At 40.9% G+C, this 22,924-nt stretch overlaps 1 protein-coding gene across 4 annotated transcripts in view; it reads right to left on the reverse strand.

The window, feature by feature from the left end:
• Positions 1–16,529: 16,529 nt before the first annotated feature.
• Positions 16,530–22,924, reverse strand: part of ANKIB1 (ankyrin repeat and IBR domain containing 1) — a 157,521-nt gene continuing 151,126 nt past the window's right edge. For 2 of the 4 annotated variants that reach the window (XM_081243410.1, XM_081243407.1), the window contains 3 exons: positions 22,394–22,508; positions 20,056–20,189; positions 16,530–19,700 (listed from right to left, as the gene is read on the reverse strand). In XM_081243410.1, the coding sequence (XP_081099536.1) occupies positions 18,960–19,700; positions 20,056–20,189; positions 22,394–22,508 (990 nt within the window). In that variant the 3' untranslated portion in view covers positions 16,530–18,959. The remainder of the gene's footprint in view (positions 19,701–20,055; positions 20,190–22,393; positions 22,509–22,924) is intronic. The other 2 variants (XM_081243408.1, XM_081243409.1) reach the window with 2 other exon arrangements.

Below are 22,924 nucleotides of genomic sequence, written 5' to 3' on the forward strand. Positions count from 1 at the left end.
TTTGAAGTCATAAACTTACTTATGACCTGGAATCCACACCCTTTTAACAAACTAGAGAATTTGGGGACCCTGGGCTACTCCTCTGTGCCAGCAAACTTGCTTCTGAGAGGCCCACTCCGGAGTCTGGGCTACATTTCAGGAACAGTTAACCTGATTGTCCTCTGTCAGAGACAAAAAACACATTTTGTTGCAGAGAGTGAGTTCACAAATTGTGTGCAAGAAATGTAATTTTCCTTATTTTTGTAAAATTTATTTTATTTCTATTTCAATGTGTCCTGACTCTATTGTAATTGAGGTTTCTGTTTATTAATGTTTACACCAGTCAGGCCAAACCTCTTGCCTCCTGGAAGCAGTGGACTCTCTGAAACTCACTGACAATAGTGTTTGCTCCTCTTAGGAAAACCCAGAACAGAATCTCAGTATGATTTAGTGTGCTGGAAAGAAAGTCAGATTCTTTGCGATTGCTCCCATGAACTGCTGACCACCCTTCCCTGTGAAGATTTACTTACCAATTCACTTGTTCCTCACCTGGTTCTATATCAGAGTTGAGGTAGCTTATAAAATATGCACAATATAAGAAGATAAGATAAATTGGCGGGGAAATCTGATGGAAGGAAAAATAAGGAAAGGAAAATAAAGCCAGAGGTGAGATTCGTGCACAAAATGCATAGTTCCACGCAATTGAGTGTGATGAGCCTAGATTTGGATCTGCGCCTCCTGGTGGTCAACATGGGCAAGGACACACGGCCAAGGATGAGGTTCTGTGTGGGTACCACACAGCATCTAGTGTGAATTATATGTCGGGAAGAACAGTTTCCTCATGACGCTGGAGAAGACTGTCTCTTTGATACCCACATTTAGGCATTTCTTCAGCTGACTGAGCATTGAGGGGCCTTTCTTAGTTGGTGTGGATACACTGCTCATTGTCCAGGTGAGCAAGTAGAGTCTCCCAGTTCCTGCACTTAACAGCACAGACCACACTCAGAAGAGGTGGGAGTTAAAAGCCAGACATAGAAAGATACTGGGAATCCTGGGGAAGAGACGATGGGACGGGGAGAGGTATTTTTCCAGAAATTTTTGGATGTTTTCTTTTAACTTTTTCAATAGTTCTAATGTTTATTTCAAGAAGAGATCAAAGTTATTGATCTCAAAGGAAGCTCTCACCTCCAAGGTTTTGCTGTTTATTTCTAAGCTGGTAACAGCCTAAGAGAAGAAATATTATAAAAGGGAAGGTTGAAAGCAAGCACATTGTTAAAATATCATGTGTATGTGGAATAGGTGCACTTTAAAAAAAACCTATAAGTTCAATAAAGACAGCTTACTTTGGTCCGTTGAACAAAGTAGAGAATCAGGCTTACCCACTGGGTTTGGGAGATCCAGAGAGGCAATCCGGGACTCCCGAGACTCCAGTTCTTTTCCAGTCTCCAATCCTGGATGTCATTAGCCAGCTGGAGAAGTTCAAAGTCTCTCAGGCAGTTCTAGCACTGTGGGATAGGATGTGTCCTCACATTTACTCCCAGAGACTAGAAGGTTCTTTCCTGGCTCTTGCCATGGACCAGCTAGTCTCTGGATTTGTCTCTGATGGAGCATCCTACCAGCTGGGGAATGTTCTCAGGCCCTGCAGCCGCTGCTGACTGTAGTTCTCACTGGCCTGCCGGCTGTCCTGGAGCCTGACTGTGGGCCTGAGCACATACTCATAGCCTTTTTGGTCTCATCCTCATAGCCTTTTTGGTCTCATCCTCCAGCTTTACTGCCTTCTGGCTCTCAACCCCTCCCTCTCTCCCTCACTGTCCTATCCCTGGCTCCATTTGGACCGTGGGAACCCTCCAGCCCCCATATAGCCCCCATACAGACCCAATGCAGCCCCAGTGCAGCCCTCTTCAGAGCCCTGGATTGGCACCTACCAGTGCAGCTCCATGCTTTGTAGGTGTGTCCTCCAGCTCATCCCCTGGTACTGAGGTCTCAATCCTCATTCCACGTCTGAGGTTTGAAGTATTTTATTCTCATCCAAGCACTATGGAAAAGGTCAGTACGGAAACCTTTGGTGGAGCATCAATACAAATAGCATATCCTGCTCTGATAAAATGTTAAGATTCTGTGTGGATGGCCCTATTTGATTAATGACAATATGGTCTACAGATAAAGCTTTTACCTTGGTTTCCACATTCCTAATTAATACATATTTAACTCACTGAATATGTTGAAAGTTACTATTGTGTTCTAAGAAATATCTACTCATGAAATAATTTTTTCTGTCAGTCTTGGGGAGAATGATAAAGAAATGTTTGTTTCCGTTATTTATTTCCCATATTCATAGCCTGTAGCTTTGTGCACTGGGATCATACATATTCCCAATAGCTCACTAAACCCTGCCAGAATGCACAAACCTCAAACCATCTCTTCTGGATTTTGGCCTTGGGATTCAGGCTTCTGATTTATTGTGATTTTTGTTTCTAGACAATTCTTCAAGGTCTGCTGCTAGGAACTGTTCAGTGTAAGTTTTTGATACACATTTGTGTGTGTGTGTGTGTGTGTGTGCTTTTCTTTGAATGTTATGTGAACAATAATCACAGTCTCTGGTTTTAGTTTCTATTATGCCGAGGAAGTGTTATGGGCAATGGCAGCAACCACTCTAATGACAATATCACTCACTTTATTTGCTCTTCAAACAAAAGTACGTGTTATTGAAGCAGATTTCTGTCATAAGGGAGTGTGTGAATATGTTTCTTTGCCCCTCCTGACCCATTCTGCTCCTTCCTCCCTTGGGCTCTTGGCTTTCTGTGGGCCTCACCTCCATGGAGTCCTTGCCTTCAGGCTTCTGGCTTTCCTAGTAACCATGTTAAAAAAGTAAAAGGAAACAGGTAAAATTAGTTTTAATAATATATTTCATTTAACCCAGTATATGTGAAGTGTTATCATTTCCACATGTAATCAGTATAGCAAAAATATTAATGAGATACCTTACATTCTTTATTTTGAAATTCAAATCCAGTGTGTATTTTATACTTGCAGCAATCTCAGTTTGAACTAACTGCATTTCCAGTGCTCAGCAGCCAAGTGTATTGAAAGCACAGCTCTAGACAAACTTTCTTAGTAGGCATCAGAGTCACCCGGAGAGTGTGTGAAACACAGAATTCACTCCTCCTGGAGTTGCCGCTTCACAATGTCTGGCATGGGGGCCAATAATGTACATTTCCCAGGCACTGTTGATGCTTCCGGCCTGAGAACCAGACTCGGTGACCTGGTAGATTATTCTCTTGGTGTGGTAAGGGTAGGGAGTGAAATAGGAAAAATAGAGGAATTAGGAAAACACTCTTGCAAGAAAATACCTTGGATTCTTTTGCTTCCTAATCCATTTTTTTTTCAGGCCAGAAGATGAATATTCCTCTTTCTTTAAAAAAAATTCTAATCTTCCCTAGGCTGACTTGGTTACTGATTTATAGAAGCAAACCCAAAAAGCATATTAATAAATTTTAAGATTACAAAAGAATACTTAATAGTAATTTTTGAAAGCTTGGTATATGTATTTTTATTGAAATATATATATATACAAATGTGAAAAAGGTACCCAGTTAACATCTTTTTCTATTTAATTCCATTAATGTAGTCTATGCACATGCTTTTAAAAATATGAGTGATTATGATCATACTATACTTACAAATTTACATCCTGCTTATTCAGTGTACATTTTTTATTAGGGAAAATTTTATATAGATACAAAGATAGAATAGTTTAATGAACTCCCATGTGCCCATTACCTAGTTTCAAAAATTATCAATTTGTGGCTCCTGTTATTTCATCCATATCCTACCCTTTTCTCCCTCCTGAAGAAATACAACACTTTTTATGTAGCATTTTTCAGTGCTTAGGGGCTAATGGATTTCCATGGTTCTTGGGATTAGCCAGGGGAAATGATTAGCAAATGGGCCAGTTTCTGTCTAGCGGGTACATGATGCATCTCTAAACACCTTGAAATTGCTTATGGATGATAATTTAATTGGTTTTGTGTTGTTTATGTTTCCTCAGTGCGATTTCACCTTGCTAAATGGAATGCTGTTTGTTTTACTCTTCATACTTACTATCTATGGAATTCTCTTAATCTTCATACGATCATATGTAAGTGGGATCTCCTTTGTAAACCTCAGAGAATTGTTAGAACATAGGGTGAAGTGCTGGTTGTGTTGTTGGTCTGGATCCTCTGAGAAGCAGACAACAGATGGGTGAAACTTGCAAGGACTTTGATAGGAGAAATGTCTGTGGGAGAAAAGTGTGGCGGCAACGAAGGCTGGAAGAGCTGTCGACCACGACAGCATATGTGACCCCAGGTTCAGGAGAGGGAAGGAAGGTGGGAGCACTCTGTATGTGGTGCCATCAGGGGCTCCTGGAGCTAATGTGGACCATTACAGCAGTCCGGTGTCTCCCAGGAAGGTCCTGCTGCCCCCACCAGTGACTGAGATGGCGAAGTGTGACCCAGGAGCAAACTACAGTGGGTTGCACCACACAGCCACCAGGCCCTGGTCAGTGTACATGCCCCTCCCCGTAGCTGGAGGTCTGTGAGGCCACCTGCTGCACCAGTTGTGGTAGGGGACCACTGACAGGAGGTCTGGGCATGAAGATTGAGCTCCGACCCTAGGCAAGAGCTGTCCTCCCCTGAGAGGATCTTGGGGTGAACCACTGACAGACCCTTGTTCTAAGTATGTCCAACCTTGCTGGACTCTGGCAATTTTGAATCCTTCAGACGCCAGTTGTCAGATGTTTTCTTACCCCTAGCTCAGTCTGGAAACACTGTGCCTCCCTCTCTGTGTCACTGACTCCTGATTTCTCTCTTTCCCCAAGAACCTTCCCTGGTTAGCAGAGTGCTCCCCATCCCTCTAGGACTAGCTTTCTCCTCCTAAAGAGTGAACACCATTATGCTTCTCAGATGTTATACACCACTTCCTTTTGCTCTTCTACAGCCAAACCCTATGGCATTTAGGCCAATTTGTCACATATTCTGATCAGGGCTGTTCTGGTTGCAAGGAACACATACCACTCAGTCTAGGTCAAGGCAAAGACCCAGAGACTCTCATGGAGCTCCTAGGTGGGAAGAAGAGCCAGAATTCACGGAAATGGAAACCTCACTTCCCTTTCTTGAACTGAGGTGATTGGCCATCTCTGCTTGTGCAGTAATAGCTCCAGCACTAGCTAATGATAGAACTGCTGCCTGGATCCCTCTATCCTGAGAATTGATTTCTAACTGGCCTAGAGCATCTGTTTGATCCTGGTCACAGGTAAGAGGCTCTTGGTCGGTCAAGAGATTCACTGCTGTTGGAGTGTTATCTTCCACCTCTTGTCAATCAGCTCTAGCAAGGCTGTGTGAGGGTCACTATGTTCCCTGAGCTGAGGGGAGGGCACATTCTCTTGAAGAACTATGTGGATGGGGCTTGCTGAATGGAATTGAGTGGATGCTGTTGACTGACTATGTTCAAGAAAAGATTTTCTCCACAGCTTTGACTTTCTTAATATCTTATCTAACAGCAGTGACCTAAGTGATCCCCTGAGTTGTTCCAAGTCTTACTCTTAATATACAGTTGTTTCCTTTCTTTTTGCAATGGTTGCATCTATTGTATGCTGGACTTGGAACTGTGATCTTCTCACTCGTAAGTCCATTTCTCCCTTTCTTTGACAGAGTATGGTATGTGCATTGATGGGGCCCTAAGCCCTCTGCTAGGCCTGGAGTCAAGTGGAGTCAGTAATTCACTGGAAAGCTCTCCAGGTCACTTGCTCCTTCCTCTGTCTTCTCGTCTTCCTCCTCCTCTTTATTTTTTATAAAGACAGTTCTTTTTAGAGCAGTTTTAGGTTCTTCGTAAAACCAAAAGAAGAGTACAGAGATTTCCCATATACTCCAGCCTCCATACCCACATGGCCTTCCCCATTATCAATATCCCCCACCAAAGTGGTACAGTTATTACAATTGATGAACCTACATTGACATATCATAATCACCCAAAGTCCGTAGTCTACATTAAGGTTCACTCTTGGTGTTGTACATTCTATGGGTTTGGACAAATGTATAATGATATGTATCCATCATTGTAATATCATACAGAATATTTTCACTGCTCTAAAAATCCTCTTTGTTCTACCAATTGATCCCTCCCCATCTCCAACCCCTAGCAACCACTAATCTTACTGTTTCCAAGTTTTGCCTTTTCCAGAATGTCATAGAGTAGGAGTCATACAATATGAAGCCTTTTCAAATTGGCTTCTTTTACTTAGTATTTGCACTTAAGATTCCTCCATGTCTTTTCATGGCTTGGTAGCTCATTTCTTTTTAGTGTTGAATAATATTCCACCACCTTGATGTACCACAGTAAATTTATTCATTCGCCTACTGAGGGGCATCTTGTTTGCTCTCAAGTTTTGGCAATTATGAATAAATCTGCTATAAACATTCATGTGCAGGTTTTTGTGTGGACAGATGATTTCAACTCCTTTGGGTAGATACCAAGGAGCATGTTCACTGGATCATACAGTAAGAGTATGTTTAGTTTTATAAGACAGTATTCCAAAGTGGCTGCAATACTTTGTATTCTCACTAGCAGTGTATGAGAGTTCCTGTTGCTCCATGTCCTCACCAGCATTTGGTATTGTCAGTGTTCCAGAGTTTGGCCTTTCTAATAGGTGTGTAGTGGTATCTTATTGTAATTTTTTTTTTTTTTTTTTTGCAGTATGCGGGCCTCTCACTGCTGTGGCCTCTCCCGTTGTGGAGCACAGGCTCCGGACGCACAGGCTCAGTGGCCATGGCTCACAGGCCTAGCTGCTCCACGGCATGTGGGATATTCCCGGACCGGGGCACGAACCCGCGTCCCCTGCATGGGCAGGCGGACTCTCAACCACTGCGCCACCAGGGAAGCCCCCTTATTGTAATTTTAATTTGCATTTCCCTGATGACATATGATGTAGAGCATCTTTTCTTATGCTTACTTGCCATTTGCATATCTTTTTTGGTGAAGTGTCTGTTAAGTTCTTGGGCCCATTTTGTAATCAAGTTGTTTGTTTTCTTATTGTTGAGTTTTACGAGTTCTTTGTATATTTAGGAGAACTGTCCTTTATCAGATATTTCTTTTGTAAATATTTTCTCCCAGGCTGTGGCTTGTATTATCATTATCTTCACATTGTCTTTCACAGAGCAGACATTTTTAATTTTAATGAAGTCCAGTTTATCCACTATTTCTTTCATGGATCATACTTTTGGTGTCATATCTAAAAAAATCATCACCATACCCAAGGTCATCTAGGTTTTCTCCTATGTTATCTTCTAGGAGTTTTATGTTTTACATTTAAGTCTATGATTCATTATGAGTTATTTTGTGGAAGGTGTAAGATCTGTGTCTAGATTCATTTTTTTGGCATGTGGATGTCCAGTTGTTTCAGCGCCATTTGTTGAAGAGACTATGTTTACTCCATTGTATTGCCTTTGCTCTTTATTCTGTCCTGTTGATCTATTTGTTTAGTCTTTTCACCAATACCACACTATCTTGATTACTGTAGCTTTATAGTAAATCTTGTTGTCTGGTAGCATAAGTCCTCCAACTTTGTTCTTTTCCTTCAATATTGTATTGGCTATTCTGGGTCTTTTGTCTCTCCATATAAACTTTTGTCTCTCCATACGGTTTGTCAATATCCACAAAATAACTTGCTGGGATTTTGATTGGGATTGTGTTGAATCTATAGATCAAGTTGGGAAGAACTGATATTTTGGAAATATTGAGTCTTCCTATCCATAAACATGGAATGTCTCTCCATTTATTTAGTTCTTCCTTGATCTCATTCATTAGAGATTTATATTTTTCCTCATATAGTTCTTGTACATATTTTGTTAGATTTATACCTAAGTATTTAAGCTTTTTGGATGCTAATGTAAATGGTATTGTGTTTTTAATTTCCAATTTCACTTATACATTGCTGCATATAGGAAAGTAAATGACTGTTGTATAGTAACTTTGCATCCTACAACCTTGTGATAATTGCTTATTGAACCCTCACATGCTCCTGGGGCTTCTAATCCTGACCAGGGCTTCCCTGTGGGCTGGCTGTCTCTTGCATGGTGCCCTGAGCCCTCTTCCCCTGGGGTTGTGGGGCAGACAGATGGATCCCAGCTCACCTTACTCTCCCACTTTCCTGTCTGCCTTCAAACACATAACCTCACCTGAGAGGTGCACTCCTAACTGCCAATACATGAAATGATTAGGAGTCATTATCTCTCTTGTAAGAAGAAATAAGATAAAGTCAGGGGTTCTTAGAGGGGAGGAAGAAGAAAAGCACTTTTCCACAGAAGGACTCCAGGGTGACAGATGGAGGCTAAGAGCAAGGCTGGAAGTTCAGCTGCTAGAGGCCTTTTTTAAAGGATGACCAACTGTCCTCATTTCCCTGGGACTGAGGGGTTTCTGAAGACAAATAAAAGTCCTGGGCAAACTGGAATGGTTGGTCATTCTAGCTTTTTCTGCCACAGAGTTACTGGAATCAGACATAGGGAGAGGGAGGATAAGTGGGAAGGGACTTCGTGGTCCAGGTGAAGCAGCCACTTTGGCAGCCCCAGACTTGGGTTTGACTCCCTTCTCTGCCACCTGCTACAGTGTGATCTTCCCTTCTTGGAGGCTCTGTTAACCTCACCTGCCTCAACTGGGTCATTCCCATATTACATGAGATGACATCTATCATGAACTGATATGAGGCTACCCAGAAGGTGCCCCATTCTTTTCCTCCTGTTTCTTTCCTCCCTTCCTCCTCATTCTTAGAAGCCTGAGTGGGAACCAGGACGCAGGGAGAGCTGATACCTGAATTACTTGGGACAGGTTTCCCTGTAGTGGATGTTGTTCTAAAATGGATTATTTTAAAGAGTCTTTAAAACCCCAAGGATTCTTTGTAGCCAGGGTTGACCTGTCTGATGCGGCTCTGCCTCACAGCACTAGACTCTTAGTCTACAGTCTGGATATAAAGACCTGAGGAGCCGCTTGTTTTCTTTTCCTCCTTCTAATGCACTTGTGCTGCCCACATCTGCTCACTTTGCAACAAACACAAGGGTGAGAGGGCTCTCTGACATTTTTTCTTGATGCTTTAGAAGCTCATAATTTTACCTACCGCAGCTGAGCTAAAACATTTAATTGGGGGTTATTTAACCATATATGAGTCTTCTCATTCTACTTTGGAAATACTGACATTGTCATAAAGCCATCTCCAATGTCAAGTTTTGAAAAATGCTATCACCCAAAGGAAAGTTCAGAATTATTGCTGTGGGTGAATCTAAATGTTGGGGAACCATCTTTATTTTCATTCTTTTTTTCAGTGAGAACATGTGGGAAAATCACAAACACAGGGCATTTCGTAGTTTCTCTCTGTGTCCAATCTGCCCACCTGGTCTACATCATTGGCTAAAGGCACAGAGCTTTCTAGACTTGGAAGGAAAGGAAAGTAAGGCTCACGTATTTGGTCCCACTGGCTTCAGGAGAATGAAGCACTTGCTTTAATAGATAAAGCACAAACTTGGGGACATCATGAATGATTGAGGCTGTAAAAATAATATCTATAGCCACAAATTTACTCTCTGTGATATATTTACTGATGGGAAATAATTTTTCCAGATAGTTTTAGGATACTTACTTGATAGAAATGTACGATTCAGGTAGCTAATTCTTCTTTCTATTCTTTAAGTACTTGGTGATGGAGGTACAGCTGATGGTGGGAGGGTACCATCATCATTCTGACCTGGACCCTGAAGAGTATGTTTTTGCTGCCCTGAACATCTACATGGACATAATCAACCTTTTCCTTTTTATTTTGCAACTGATTGGACTGGGACGGTAGTCCTACGGCCAATGCTGGCTTGTGCTGAAAAGAGGGAAGGAGGGACGCCTGTGAAGACAGGCAGAGGTTACCACACCATAAGCCCTTCTATTTTAAAATACTTAATTTTTTTGTCAAATGACAGTGAGCATTCAGTAAATGTTAGCTGTAGCTGTTATATATTTTTAGTTCCACTGTCACCTCGCAAAACTTTCTGGCGGACATTTCTGATTTTTATAAATTCAAAAGGTGAGCTACGTAACTACATACTTACAAACATTTGTAAGATGCTCATAACTGTGTGGAAGTTTTCCAGGCACTATTTAAAGCTGTAAGCAACATCCCTCTACATGAATAAAATTGATTACAGAAACCTATATTCACGCCATCCTCTTCTCTTGATTTGGACATTTGGTGGGAATATTTTGGCATCTGACATTTTTTAAGAGTAAGAGAAACTATAAAGAATACTGCCTTTCTCTTGGATTCCAGAGTCAGACTGGAGAAGTAAATTCTATCTTGAGAGATCTCTTTGTTTCTATCTCAAACTATCTGTGTGCTCCAAGGGGAGCCTTTTGGGTCTGAACCACTTCAGTGTCTGGCAGGAAGATAAGAAGGGGCCATTTCCAGCATGGATGAATTGTGCAGGGGGGAGGATGGGGAAATTAGATGAACTCTTCTGGTCTCTCTAGTATTCATCATAGAGCTTTATTTCAAAATTTAACTGAACATACAGATCTCAAGTAAGACATATGGACTTAAGTACAAACAATATAGTCACATACATCTACGACTTTTTGATTACATATTTCAGATTAGCCATATCTCCACTATTTTAGTAGAGTTTCTTTATTGTGTTTATGATCTCTTATTACTACCAGTAAAATCCTGAAGATGGGCGTAACCTCTGAGATGTGAGCAGGTGGAAGAGAAAGGGACTTTTCAGCCACCCAGCAAAAAATCTAGGAGGACCCTCTAAAGCTCCTGGGTCAGGATATCTTAAAAACATCACCATCTGTACATACACCTGCCAAAGTCATGGTGAATTAATTCCATACAAGAAAGCAAATTCAGCTGGGAAGCTTGAGATTTTGCATATTCTTTTGGCATCAAGACAACCTTCCTGCATATAATAGGGACACACTGGCCAATTTATTTCTCCATTGAAGTTTCTGCCATCCCCACACCACATTAGGCATTTCTCTTGTCTCAGCAATGCTCCCAACCACACACAGCCCACTGTGAGTCTATTGTATGTGCCATCATATAGCAGTGGTGACTTGATTAAAAGAAATTCTACTGCTTCTAGGACAACCTTTTGATTTCTGCATTTAGTAAGGACTCTGAGCAAGACATACCTTTTACGGTCAGCCTATCAAATGAGTAGATTACTTTGTTCTCAGTGACAGAAATTCACCTTTTGAGAAGAGAGTCCACGATTTGAAAATCTGTCAGGAGTGGTCCCAAATCCAGTGATGGGTAGCACATCTGTAAATCAACCCAAGATGTCCATAATGGGGCAATGGAAACTTAAAGAAAAAGAATCCATAGAAAAATTTAGGTTATACTTTCTATAATGCTCACAAATCCTGGGCCTATAATTTACTTTTAACTTTTCTTATCCCAAATGGGTATTCCCTCATCCAGCTTTAGGCATGGTTTGCTGAGCAAACCTATCAATACACAAGTGGACCCTAGTGAAACTACTCATGTTAAAGGCTAGTAAGAAGTTAGCCATGGCCTTTTTAAAATCAGTGCCACTTTGCACTCATAGGTTCAAAGAATATCAATGGCAAAATGCTGTGGCATATGTTTGACATTACTATCAAGACGAATGTTGGCAGTTTCAGTATCTTTTGCTTAATCAAATTCCTTGAAACAGATCAATCAACTGCTGAAGATGTTGTCAATGGCTTCCAAGTCGTAGCACTATTGACAGCTTGCAATGCACTAAGATAACATTTGATTTATCTGACTGTTGCTCTAAAGCAAGGGTCAGCAAACATACGACACACACGAAACTTAGCCTGCTATCATTTCATTTTTTAAATTTTGTTTTGAAGTAATTACAGATTCACAGTATGTTGCAAAGATAATTCAGAGAGGCCATGTGTACTCTTTACCCAGTTCCCCCCAATGGTTCTCTCTTATATAATGTACAATATCAAAACCAGGAAACTGACATTGGGCACAATATGTATGTATAGTTGTCATTTTATCACATGTAAATTCATGTAACCCCCATTGTAACCAAGATACAGACTGTTGCATCACCATAAAAATGTCCCTTTTTCTACCCCTTTATAGCCACACACATACACCTCTCTTCCCCCCAACATCCCTAACTCCCGATAACCACTGATTTGTTTCCATCACTATTATTGTCATTTTAAAAATGTTAAATGGATGAAATCATACAGTACGTGACATTTTGAGATTGGATTTTTTTCACTCAGCATAATGCCCTTGAGATCTATCCAAGTCGTTGGAAGTTGTGTCACTAGTTCACTCCCTTTTATTGCTGAGTAGTATTCCATTGCATGGATATATCACAGTTAATCATTCCCTTACTACAGGACATTTTGGTAGATTCCAGTTTTGGGCATAAAGCTGCTATGAACAATTGTGTGGTTTTTGTGGACCTAAATTTTCACTTCTCTGTGATAAATGTCTAGGAGTGCAAATGCTCGGTCATATGGTTAGTGTATGCTTAGTTTTTAAAGAAAGTACTCAACTATCTTCCACGGTGGCTGTATCAATTTACATTCCCACAGGCAGTGTATGAGTGACCCAGCTTCTCTGCAACCTTGGCAGTATTTGGTGTTGATGCTACTAATTATTTTAGCCATCCCGATAGGCGTGCGGTGTCTTGCTGTGATTTAAATTTGTATTTCCTAATGGATAGTGATGATAAACAACTTTTCATGTGCTTATTTGTTTGCCATACATCCTCTTTGGTGAAATGTTTCTTCATGTCTTTTGTCCACTTTATACTGGATTGTCTGTCTTTTGTTTAGTTTTGAGAGTTCTTTATATATTCTAGATATGTGGTTTGCAAACACTTCCTCCCAGTCTGTAGCTTGTCTTTTCACCTTCTTCATTAGGTCTTCTGCAGAACAAACTTAAAATTTTGATGACGTCCAATTTATCAATTGTTTTTTTATGGATCATGCTTTCGGTATCAAGCATATTTTTTCTTTTCCAAAATAGTTTTAGCTGTTTTAGTTCCTTTGCCTTTCCATATTTTTAGAATATTTCCAAATTTTAGAATTATCTATAGCTATAAGAAAATGTTGCTGGGATTTGGTAAAGTTGCTGCCAAGCAATTGAACCAAACCCAGGCATTCTGTGAACTGAGACACCCCCCACCTCCCACTAAGCCAGTGGTTTTGCTTTAGGCAGTGAAGATATATACAAAATATCCCTCAAAGGTAGCTACTAATTTTTCATGTAGAATTAAGATACTTGCTGCTACAGTCAGGCTAGCTGTGATCTCTAATATACCATTTGTTTGACTTGCAAGGCCTGTTGGGCCCATGCTGATTCTCCAATGCCAGGTGACCCACCCTGAAGTGGAGATGTCACATCAGTGAGTCCCAAGGCCTCCATGGGTCAGGCATTCAGTTTCAAGAAGAGCCTAGGAGCCAGTTAATAGCTGCCTTTCTCCAAAATGGTGTACTAGGTGGCTGCGTCAGACAGGTGGCAATGTTGTGCTGGGAAATGGCTTGAATACTTGGGCTGCCACCAAGCCTTCAACACAAGGAATGATTTTACTTTCTCCTCTTGGAATTCTACATTGTTTCTGTTGGACCACCAGATAGGGGACAAAGAGGCAGAATGCGGAGTGATTTATGCTCCACTCTCACCTCTCTACATGTAGCAGTCCCTAAATGGGAGATGTCCCACCGATAATTGAGACAGGTAACTGTGGGCACATAATCGTCAATTCCATTAAACATTCAGATTTGGGAGCTGCATTATATTCAGTCAGCCAAAGGGCCCCACCCACAAGGGAAGCCTCCTTTCCCCTCTATGGAGTGTGTCCAAATTCCTTTCTCCCGGCTGAATAGTCTAAATTGCGTGAGTCGGGAGCTACATACAGCAGGTGGCAAAAGAATGCCAGATCACCTTGTCCCTCAGCCGGAGAGGGTAAGGAGCCCAAGAGATGGGGGAGGCAGGTCTGTGGGGAGTACACTTAATTGTTGGCCTGTTCTCCCCACTTAGCCCCTCGCTCCAGGGCCAGCGCCTAAACACTGGTGCAAATACCTCTCCTACAACAGTGGTGACACATGTCAACATGCAGAGAACAGGGCCCACGGGCTTTTTTCTTCCCCACGTACACTTCCGCAATTACCTGGAGTCCTTGGCACCTTCTGTCCGTCCTGCACCCAGCGCTTCATCCTCACATCCTCACTGCCGTCGGGGGTCAGGGGTCATGGGCCAGGGCGTAAGGGTAGCCTGATCTGCACTTGTGGGCAAGGCTTTGCAGTCACTTTTGCATTTGAACAGTGCTGGACTGCTTGTAGCCCAACCACATTAACTTCTCATGTTTTTGGTCCACTCAAAGTTCTCAAAGAGCAAGGTTCTTATTGCTGATGATATTTAGTTCACATTTGGAGGCTCCCTGATTCAGCAGCCACAGCCATACTGCCTTTCAGGTAGGGCCACAAGAATTGCTGTTTTGTCATGAAAACTTTCCTTCCTGTCTGCCTGCAGGAGTTAGCAACAATCAAGGCACCATTCCAACAGGACAGCTTGTTTCAACCCTACTTCTTTTTGTTAAGCCTGTAAACATTAGCTCAACTCCTGTTCAGTAAAAGGTAGGACAGCGGGAACCCTTATCCTTCCCCCACCTCTTAGTTATCTCTTGAGTGAGAGCATTCACTACCAGATTCCAGGGAGTCTTATATTCCCAAACCTGGCCCAACGGTTCCTCTTCTACAAAATCATGTCTCTTTCAGCATTCCATTCCTCGCTGCCAAAATAGTCAGGTCTGGGATTTGATTTTATCCAGTAAGTTAGCCTGTCAGTTTCGTGGATGCTGACAGAAGACACAAGACCCTGGGTCAGAGGCAAAGGCCTTCATCACTCAGGGCACAGCATGCAGAATGAATGTCAGCATACTTGTGCCAGTTCCTCAAGTCCCCAGTTCCACAGGGGCAACACAATGGGCCTAGATGAATGCCAAGTGTGCAGGGGGTTTCTGTCACAGCCGCGGAACAGAGTGTGAGGACTCAAACGCGTTGACAGCAAGCCTGCTCCTTGTCCTCAAGCTTAGTAGCTACATAAATCCTGAGAAGTGGTCCAGGCAAAACTCTTGTCAGGCCTTGCAGTCTTGGCACCCTGAGCAAGCACATAAGAAGCCCAGGAGAACTGGACTGTCTCATCTAATAACTATCCTTCTCTATATTGTATTTTCTTCACTCCTTCATGAATATCTCTCTCACCCTGTCTGTAAACTGATGCCTCGTTCAGGCTAGGCCATTATGCAACGGCTGGCTAAGAGATGATATATAGCCTGATCAGGAATGTTTTCAAATTACAGTTTTAAAGACAGAAGAAGAAGAATTTCTTCAAAAGTTTGGCCACCACTCAGTTTGTCAGCCACCTGTCAGTCCTAAGTGCAACAGAGAACTAAATTTAGGAAACTTTTCTGGTCCATCTTTCTTTACGAAGTACGACTACTCCCAGTTCCTAAAATAATGACAGTGATGTAATAATCTAGAAAGAGCCACTTACATCTTTCTAGAAAGAAATCTATTCTAGAGAGAAGGGGATAATGACTGACAAGGCAGTAACATACTGTTGCTAAGGTGATGACCTAGGAACTATGCCCATAGTCCAGGGCTGAGATACTACTACTCAGCCCAAGAGCCAAGCACATGAACACTTCTCCTATGGAGTTTTTGTTTCAGCCTTAAAAAAAAGAAAAAAAACCCCCCAAATTTGTATTATCATGAAATATTTAGATTCCAAGATTTTACTCTTTAGTGATTTACTAACTATAACTTTTAAAATTATGACCAAACTTCAGTAAGTCTCAGATTTTAATTCATAATAGGTAAGCAACAATATTTGAGGACTAAAAAGGGAAGAAAAATGAGATCAGTGGCTGCAATAAACATGCATATGGACACTGGAGCTAAGCTTGAGATCCACACAACGAAAGGCACAAATAAGACTATGACTCTTGGTGGTTACCACGGGCACATCCTGTGAAGCACCAGCCGGTGGCCTGGAACTTGTGCCCGTGCACATTGAAGTACAGATGCCGAGGGCTGTTGTAATAACTCAGATGGGAAAGAATAACAAAATGATTAAGAAGCAGGCATTTCTATTCATATGGCATAAGAAATTTTCCTATCCTAAGCAATTTCACAAAATATCTTAAACTTCTATTTTTCTGTATGTTTCTATTAGAGATTTCAAGGAAAAATCACACTTTTCTTCTGAAATCTACAGTAATCAAAAATAATGATTGTTGAAGTCACAGCGTTTTAACGCATTGTCATGCAATGTTTTGGACTTATCTCTGGGGTATAAAGTGCTCAGTAAGTGGGCTAGTGTAAAAAATATTAGGAATTAATCTATTACCTGTAAGAATCAAATCAATCCCATCATACTGGAGGGAATTTAACTTGAAAAAGATCAGCTTCCTGACTTGGTTAAACAAAGTCTATAATGTAATGAGACAAAAGTGAAGTAGTTTAAGTAATAAATGTTTAATCAAAGAATTTTACATATTATTAACAGCATTCATTTGGCTAAACATCTACACGTTTGTAGAATCCTACTGTATATAAAGTGGGAATGTATCAAGTATAGACTATGAAAGTGCAAATAACAAGTCAAGGTTAGAGTAATTTTTTTTTTTACATTATAAAATTAACTTGTTTACAAAATAGGCTTTGCCAAACTTTGTGAATTGTAAAGTCAATGACTATGTTTTTAAAATATGTACCAAGGAAATACAAATTGGATAATGATCGTTTTCATGCTCAGGAGAGAACACCACAGAAACACAGGGTACTTACTGCACAAGTGAGAGGAACCAGAACCCACGGCTATACTGTCTGCACACAGGGCACTCTTTCTCACCTTACCGCAGCTTTGCAAGGCGCCTCAATGTGATACAAAGACTCCTTCTATTGAAAAATTACAACTTGAGCTAAAAACTGATTGGTGTTGATATTTTCAATCCAAAATAAATTTGTAAAAAAATCCTTTAATGGACTATTTCAGTTTAATATACAGTAATACACTGCAGATAAACGTAATATTTTCCCCAACTAATTTTAAAAGGGGTTGATATCAGTGTTTCTGATAATTGGGGATATAAAAACTAATGTGGACTTTTGATATCCATGGCATAGGAGCAATTCCCACACAGTTTATCCTAAGGGAAGAGGGGAATATTAAATACTCTAATATAATGTCTGAGCCATATGGTTTAAAGTACAAGAAAATTTCAAAAGCGGGGTTTGGGGAAAAAAAGTAATCGAAAACCACAATTACAACTCATGTGGATATCAATACTAATATAACCTTTTACCCAGCCCAGGACTTGCCTGTACAAACTTGGTACTGAAATTTTGGTATCTGTAGATTTCTGATAAGAATCTGGCAAAACATTAAATGGAGTATTACGTATCTATTTTGCTTATGTTACTCTAGTTTTGATAATATGTAAGTAAAACAGCCATTCCAACAGTTTATTCTAGTTTTAATTACACACTGTACCATTGTATCTTAATTACAACTAGGACCAGTATTTTCTTCACAGTAAGACACTGATAACTAGGAAGTTGATTTTTTTCAACACTAAACAGTAATCACACAGCAAATGAGTATTGTGCAATACAACAAACACGTCAGCATTTGCGATTTAGGCAAACAAACTGATTGAACATTTAGTTGTTATATTTACTGTAAAGGCAAGGCCATGGGTGGTTTTATGGAGGTCTTTGCAATTCACACAGCATAGTTACTTCGGAAGAGACACTGAAATCTGAATTACTTACTTAACTGGCAACTATCCATTTAGGTTAGGCAAAGGCACGGTAACATGTTGCGCAGGATGTTTTATTGAGTTTTTTAATAATTGTGGGATTTACTATAACTCATGAAAACTCCACTTTTTTTCTATTTTATAAAACACTTACCATTAAAAGTAATTGCACCCATTAGTAATTAGAATGCACTGTAAAATTGTGAAAACAAAGAACTATGATTGCACTTCCAATAAAGTGTCTCTTAAAATACAGCACCGCTGTTGCTAATCAACTGTACTTTAATATTAAAATAAACTGTATTTAACAGCAGCATTAGATTTAGTTAACTTAAGCTACAGGCTACATTTATTTAAATGCAGTCTCCATGGCAACAAAAGCCCATTAAATTCTGGAATATCATTGCTACCAAGTGGCACCTTTTACTTCTGAGAAGGCTGAGACTGCTCTGGAGCCCTCCAGGACACCGCACACCTGAACGCCTTGTTAGCGCACGAGTCAGAGTTTGGCACAAGTGGACTATAAATAGACATGAAAAGAGATCTTTGATTCATGTGAAAATTAAAATGAATTTCACTGTGGTAGACGCTGCACTAAAGAGAAGCCTTGGATACCTCAATTCACACTGCTCAGACAAAAAGGAAGAAAGAAAGTTACGGAAGAGCACAAAGAGATTGAGGAATGAAATGTTATTAGATCTGTCCAAAATAACTTCTAAAATGAAGAAAACTTTTATTCTTTTAAAAAGGAAAAACCACCCAAGGATTGGAGAGTAAGCCTTTAATTTAAATGTTCAATTTAAGTATTGCTGACCTTAGGCTAAACAGAGGACAGCATTTTCTTAAAATGTGGAATCTAACCTATTTATTTCATTTGTGTTTCTCTCTCCCACTCTTCTGTTCATCAGCAAAAAGGGAAAAAGCTATCCAATTAAATACAAAAGAAATTCCCTGTAAGGTTAAAATCAGAAATGAAGCCACCATTCAAGGGAACTCCTCTGTATTTAATTCTAATGTCAGTGGTTTATAATTAGTTGGAATTAAGTGGATCAAATCTCTATAAAGCGTATTCCACTAGCATACCATCTGTACCTGCAATTCACTTAGAGCCCCGAGGTGTGCAGCTCACACTAAATGTACTTGTTCAGGCCAGTCACTTGAGGTTTGAGGTGTTTGACTTGAAACATCAGAACCATCCCCCTTGTTGGCTGCCTCATTACCACTGTCGCCAGCTTGAGATGCTGTTTCCCCAGCCAGAATGTTTCCTTCCAAAGGATTTTCTTCTTCTATTTGGGTTCCTCTACCTTCACTGACCACAGCATCTTCAAACACTGAATCTTCTGGCGGCATCAGTTCCACATCCCTCACACCTTCTGACTCATCTTTGACACAGGGGAGCTGGGAATCTGCACTGATTTCTGTAGCTGCTGGAGGAATCAGGGCGATACTCTGAGGGTTCATGTCATGAAACCAAGCCATAATATTGCCAAGAAGATTGTCATTGATGTTGCCGTCCTGGCCAGCTGAGTCAGGGTCACTGGATGAGGGATAGAATTCACTTCTCACCTCACTGAGAGGGTGTGAACTCAGGGTGTCAGTTGAAAATGGGTCACTTTCTGCTCCTAGTCTCATGAGGCTGTTACCAAGTTCCAACAGCTCAGAACTGCTCAATGCAGCCCGAGGGCTATCTGTGTTCCTGGGGACCGAGTCCAGCCTGGAAGGTAAAGAGGTGCCTATCGCTCCTAATGATGCTTCATTACTGAGAAAGTCTCTATTTTCTTCATTGATGGCTAGCCCAGATTCTTGCAGAGATAACTGTATTGCAAGAAGTATATTGGGATCGTCTTCATCCAAGGAACTCAGAGCCTGAGGCAACAGAAAGTAAAATTACTTTAAAATTTACAAGGAAAAATGATTGAACCCAGTGAGGTCTACCACTGTTCTTTTACCAAACAGATAATTAATAGTATCTCTATTTATACAGAAGAATTATCTGACCTACTCAAATCTTATTTTAATTTTCTCCTTGTGGATGCTAAAGGGAAAAAAAATTACTTAAGGTAAATCTGAAATAGAAGAATCTTTCCCTGTAGTACATCTCTGAAGCAAAGATTTTAGAATGGAAGGAAGAAAAAGGAAAGCAATAGAAGTAAAAATAGGAAGCCAGGCTAAACAGAGAAAGAGCAAAAGCAGGGGCAACAAGGCTGCCCAGAAAGGCTACCTGAAGAGAGTCCTGGTTCTCAGAGTGACTGGCGGGGGTGTAGTCGTGCAGGGAAGAGCTGTGCAGTGCGCTCATAGACGCAGAACTTACCACGGAGGTGCCAGGCCTGTGGCCACCGCCACCTTCCGGGATATCTGTTTCAAAGCAAGTGGTGCCAGAGATAATTTAGTCATACAAGATCTCATACATCTTTTTATTTAAATTGATGATTTCTCTTTGAGTGCTGGTGAAAACCTGTGTTCACAAGTTCACTTAATCTTTCAGAGATTTCTCATCCATATTTGTCTCATCATGAACAGCAATATATATCTAACACTATTACTTCAAATCCATGATCGTTCTTCATATTTTTGCTTGCATTATAAATGGTTCTATTCACAAATACAAGTGCTACCAAGTGCTCTTTTTTTTCCCCTTAAGCAATAAGAAAGATGTTTTAGTTTTCAGAGTTCTTAAAACTACAGAAGGACTTCCCTGGTGGCTCAGTGGTTATCCACCTGCCAACGCAGGGGACACGGTTTTGATCCCTGGTCTGGGAAAATCCTACATGCCGCAGAGCAACTAAGCCCGTGTGCCACAACTACTGAGCCTGAGAGCCACAACTACTGAGCCCGCGAGCCACAACTACTGAGCCCGCGTGCCTAGAGCCCGTGCTCCGCAACAAGAGAAGCCACTGCAATGAGAAGCCCGTGTACCGCAAGAAGGAGTAGCCCCATCTTGAGGCCTGTCGATCCTGATTTATTAAAGATGATCTGCTGACACCATAGTTTGAAGATTTTCAATTAATAATTTAATATTTAAAGCTGATAATTAATATAATTTATCTTTAACATCAGAAATTTAAAAAAATGTTGATAGGAGAACTGAGGCTAGGAGAAAAATATTTCATGAACACAATAACAGTAATCGACAGCTACAATTTATTGAGTGCTCAATAGGTGCTAATAGTACTTAAGGGTTTTACACTTATTATCTCATTTAATGCTCACAATAAGCCCACAAAATGATACTATTATTATTGCTTTAAAAAAAATTATTTATTTATTTATTTAATTGGCTGCCTCAGGTCTTAGTTGCGGCACCCAGGCTCTCTAGTTGTGGCACACCGGCTCTACAGTGTGCAAGCTTAGTTGCCCCGAGGCATGTGGGATCTTAGTTCCCCGACTAGGGATCAAACCTATGTCCCCTGCATTGGAAGGTAGATTCTTAACCACTGGTCCACCAGGGAGGTTCCTATTATTGCTTCTTTAGAATGAGGAGACCAAAGCTTGGAGAGGGTAAGTGACTTGACTAAAGTTTCACACCGATACGCAGCAGGGCTGGGGTCATGAACTCAGGTCTGCCTGACTCCACAGCCCATGTTCTTTTTTTCCTCCCCCTCCAGTCAAGGTTTTACTGGGGCCCCTGCTGCAGCAGGAGGGGGTGAGAACAAACAACAGGTTCCCTAACAAACAACAGGTTCCCTTGCTTGCTCACTCCCCAAGGGGAGGCGAGCTTGTTCCTTATATGGCGGGAGGGTAGGGGTGTGTCCAGTGGTGGGTGTGGGGTGGTGGCTTAGGTGTTTTGCCCACCCCTCTGGGGGTGTTGAGTGCAGGCGGCATGCGCGCTACCCTGCCTTTGCTCCCAACACCCTGTTTTTGCTCCCCGCTATTCAGAAGTGGCAGTTGAGTTTTTTGGTCTTTTATATCTTTTTGTCCATAATTTGTCCCAACTGCACATGCACGCAGTTATTTTTAGTCCCATATAGTTTCTTTGTATTTTGTTGCTCAGAGAGAGGTGTGTCCAGGTGCAAGCATTGCAGCACTTCAGCAAAGGGTCCCAGGTCCCAGCCTGTCTCATTTTTAGTGCTTTTTTTTTTGCCACCCATGTATCTTTCTGGTGAAATTGATGCTGGCTAAGGGGACAGCTAGGGCATCTTAGTTCTCTCCACATGATCTCTCCATACTATCTCTCCACATTGGCTACTTTGGGCTTCCTCATAGCATTCTGGCTTGGTCCCAAATGTAAGTGTTCCAGATGAAGAGAGAAAGAAAGGCAGAAACTGTATCCTTTTTGTGACCTAGCCTCAGAAGTCACATAGCATCTTTTTGACTGTACTTGATGTACAAGGTCAGAGTCCATGTGAGAAGTTATGGGATAAAGGACACACAGGGAAGCCATTAACTGCACAGCCCATGTTCTTAATCACCCTGGTTTTCTGTATCCTGTGACATTAGAAGCATCTGCATGTTGACTGTATATCTAAATTACAAACTGTTCCACAAATATTTAGATTAGCCACTTTTAAGAATAAATGCAAGAGAACTAAGATTAAAACAAACCCAACTCAAGAACTCACCTAAAGTGCTTTCACTTGGCTCATCAGGGTCTGGAGGATTACTAAGCATACTGTGCACATCTCCTCGACGGCGTTGTTGTCTGTGCCTCCTCCGATACTGAAATTCAGCATATTCCTGCATAAACCAAAGGTTATAAAATACAGGAGAGCATGCAAATTTTTAAATGCAAATAAAACAAATACACTTTTTCTAGGAAAAAAATGTGTGATTTTATATACATATTATAAAATCACTTGGCTTTAGAAAAAGAAACTGCAGGTATTGCCATGCCAAGGAAACAGAAATGGTAAAATGGAAAAAGAAAAAATTTTAAATAGCCATTATAATTGTCTGGATAAATTGGGAATACTTGCAAGCTCCATTGCTAGATCATAACTGAGCCTTATTTCATATGCCTGGGTCTTGTTATCTAATATTATAACTAATACCAGAATGATTTTACTAATAAAAGTTAGGCCCTCTCTGGAGGTCTGGTTTTAAAAAAAATGACTGTGATATATGCAACAGAAAATAAAAGAAAAAGATTAAAT

Source organism: Mesoplodon bidens, assembly GCF_964165515.1.
Source record: "Mesoplodon bidens genome assembly, chromosome: 9".
Taxonomy (NCBI): domain Eukaryota; kingdom Metazoa; phylum Chordata; class Mammalia; order Artiodactyla; family Ziphiidae; genus Mesoplodon; species Mesoplodon bidens.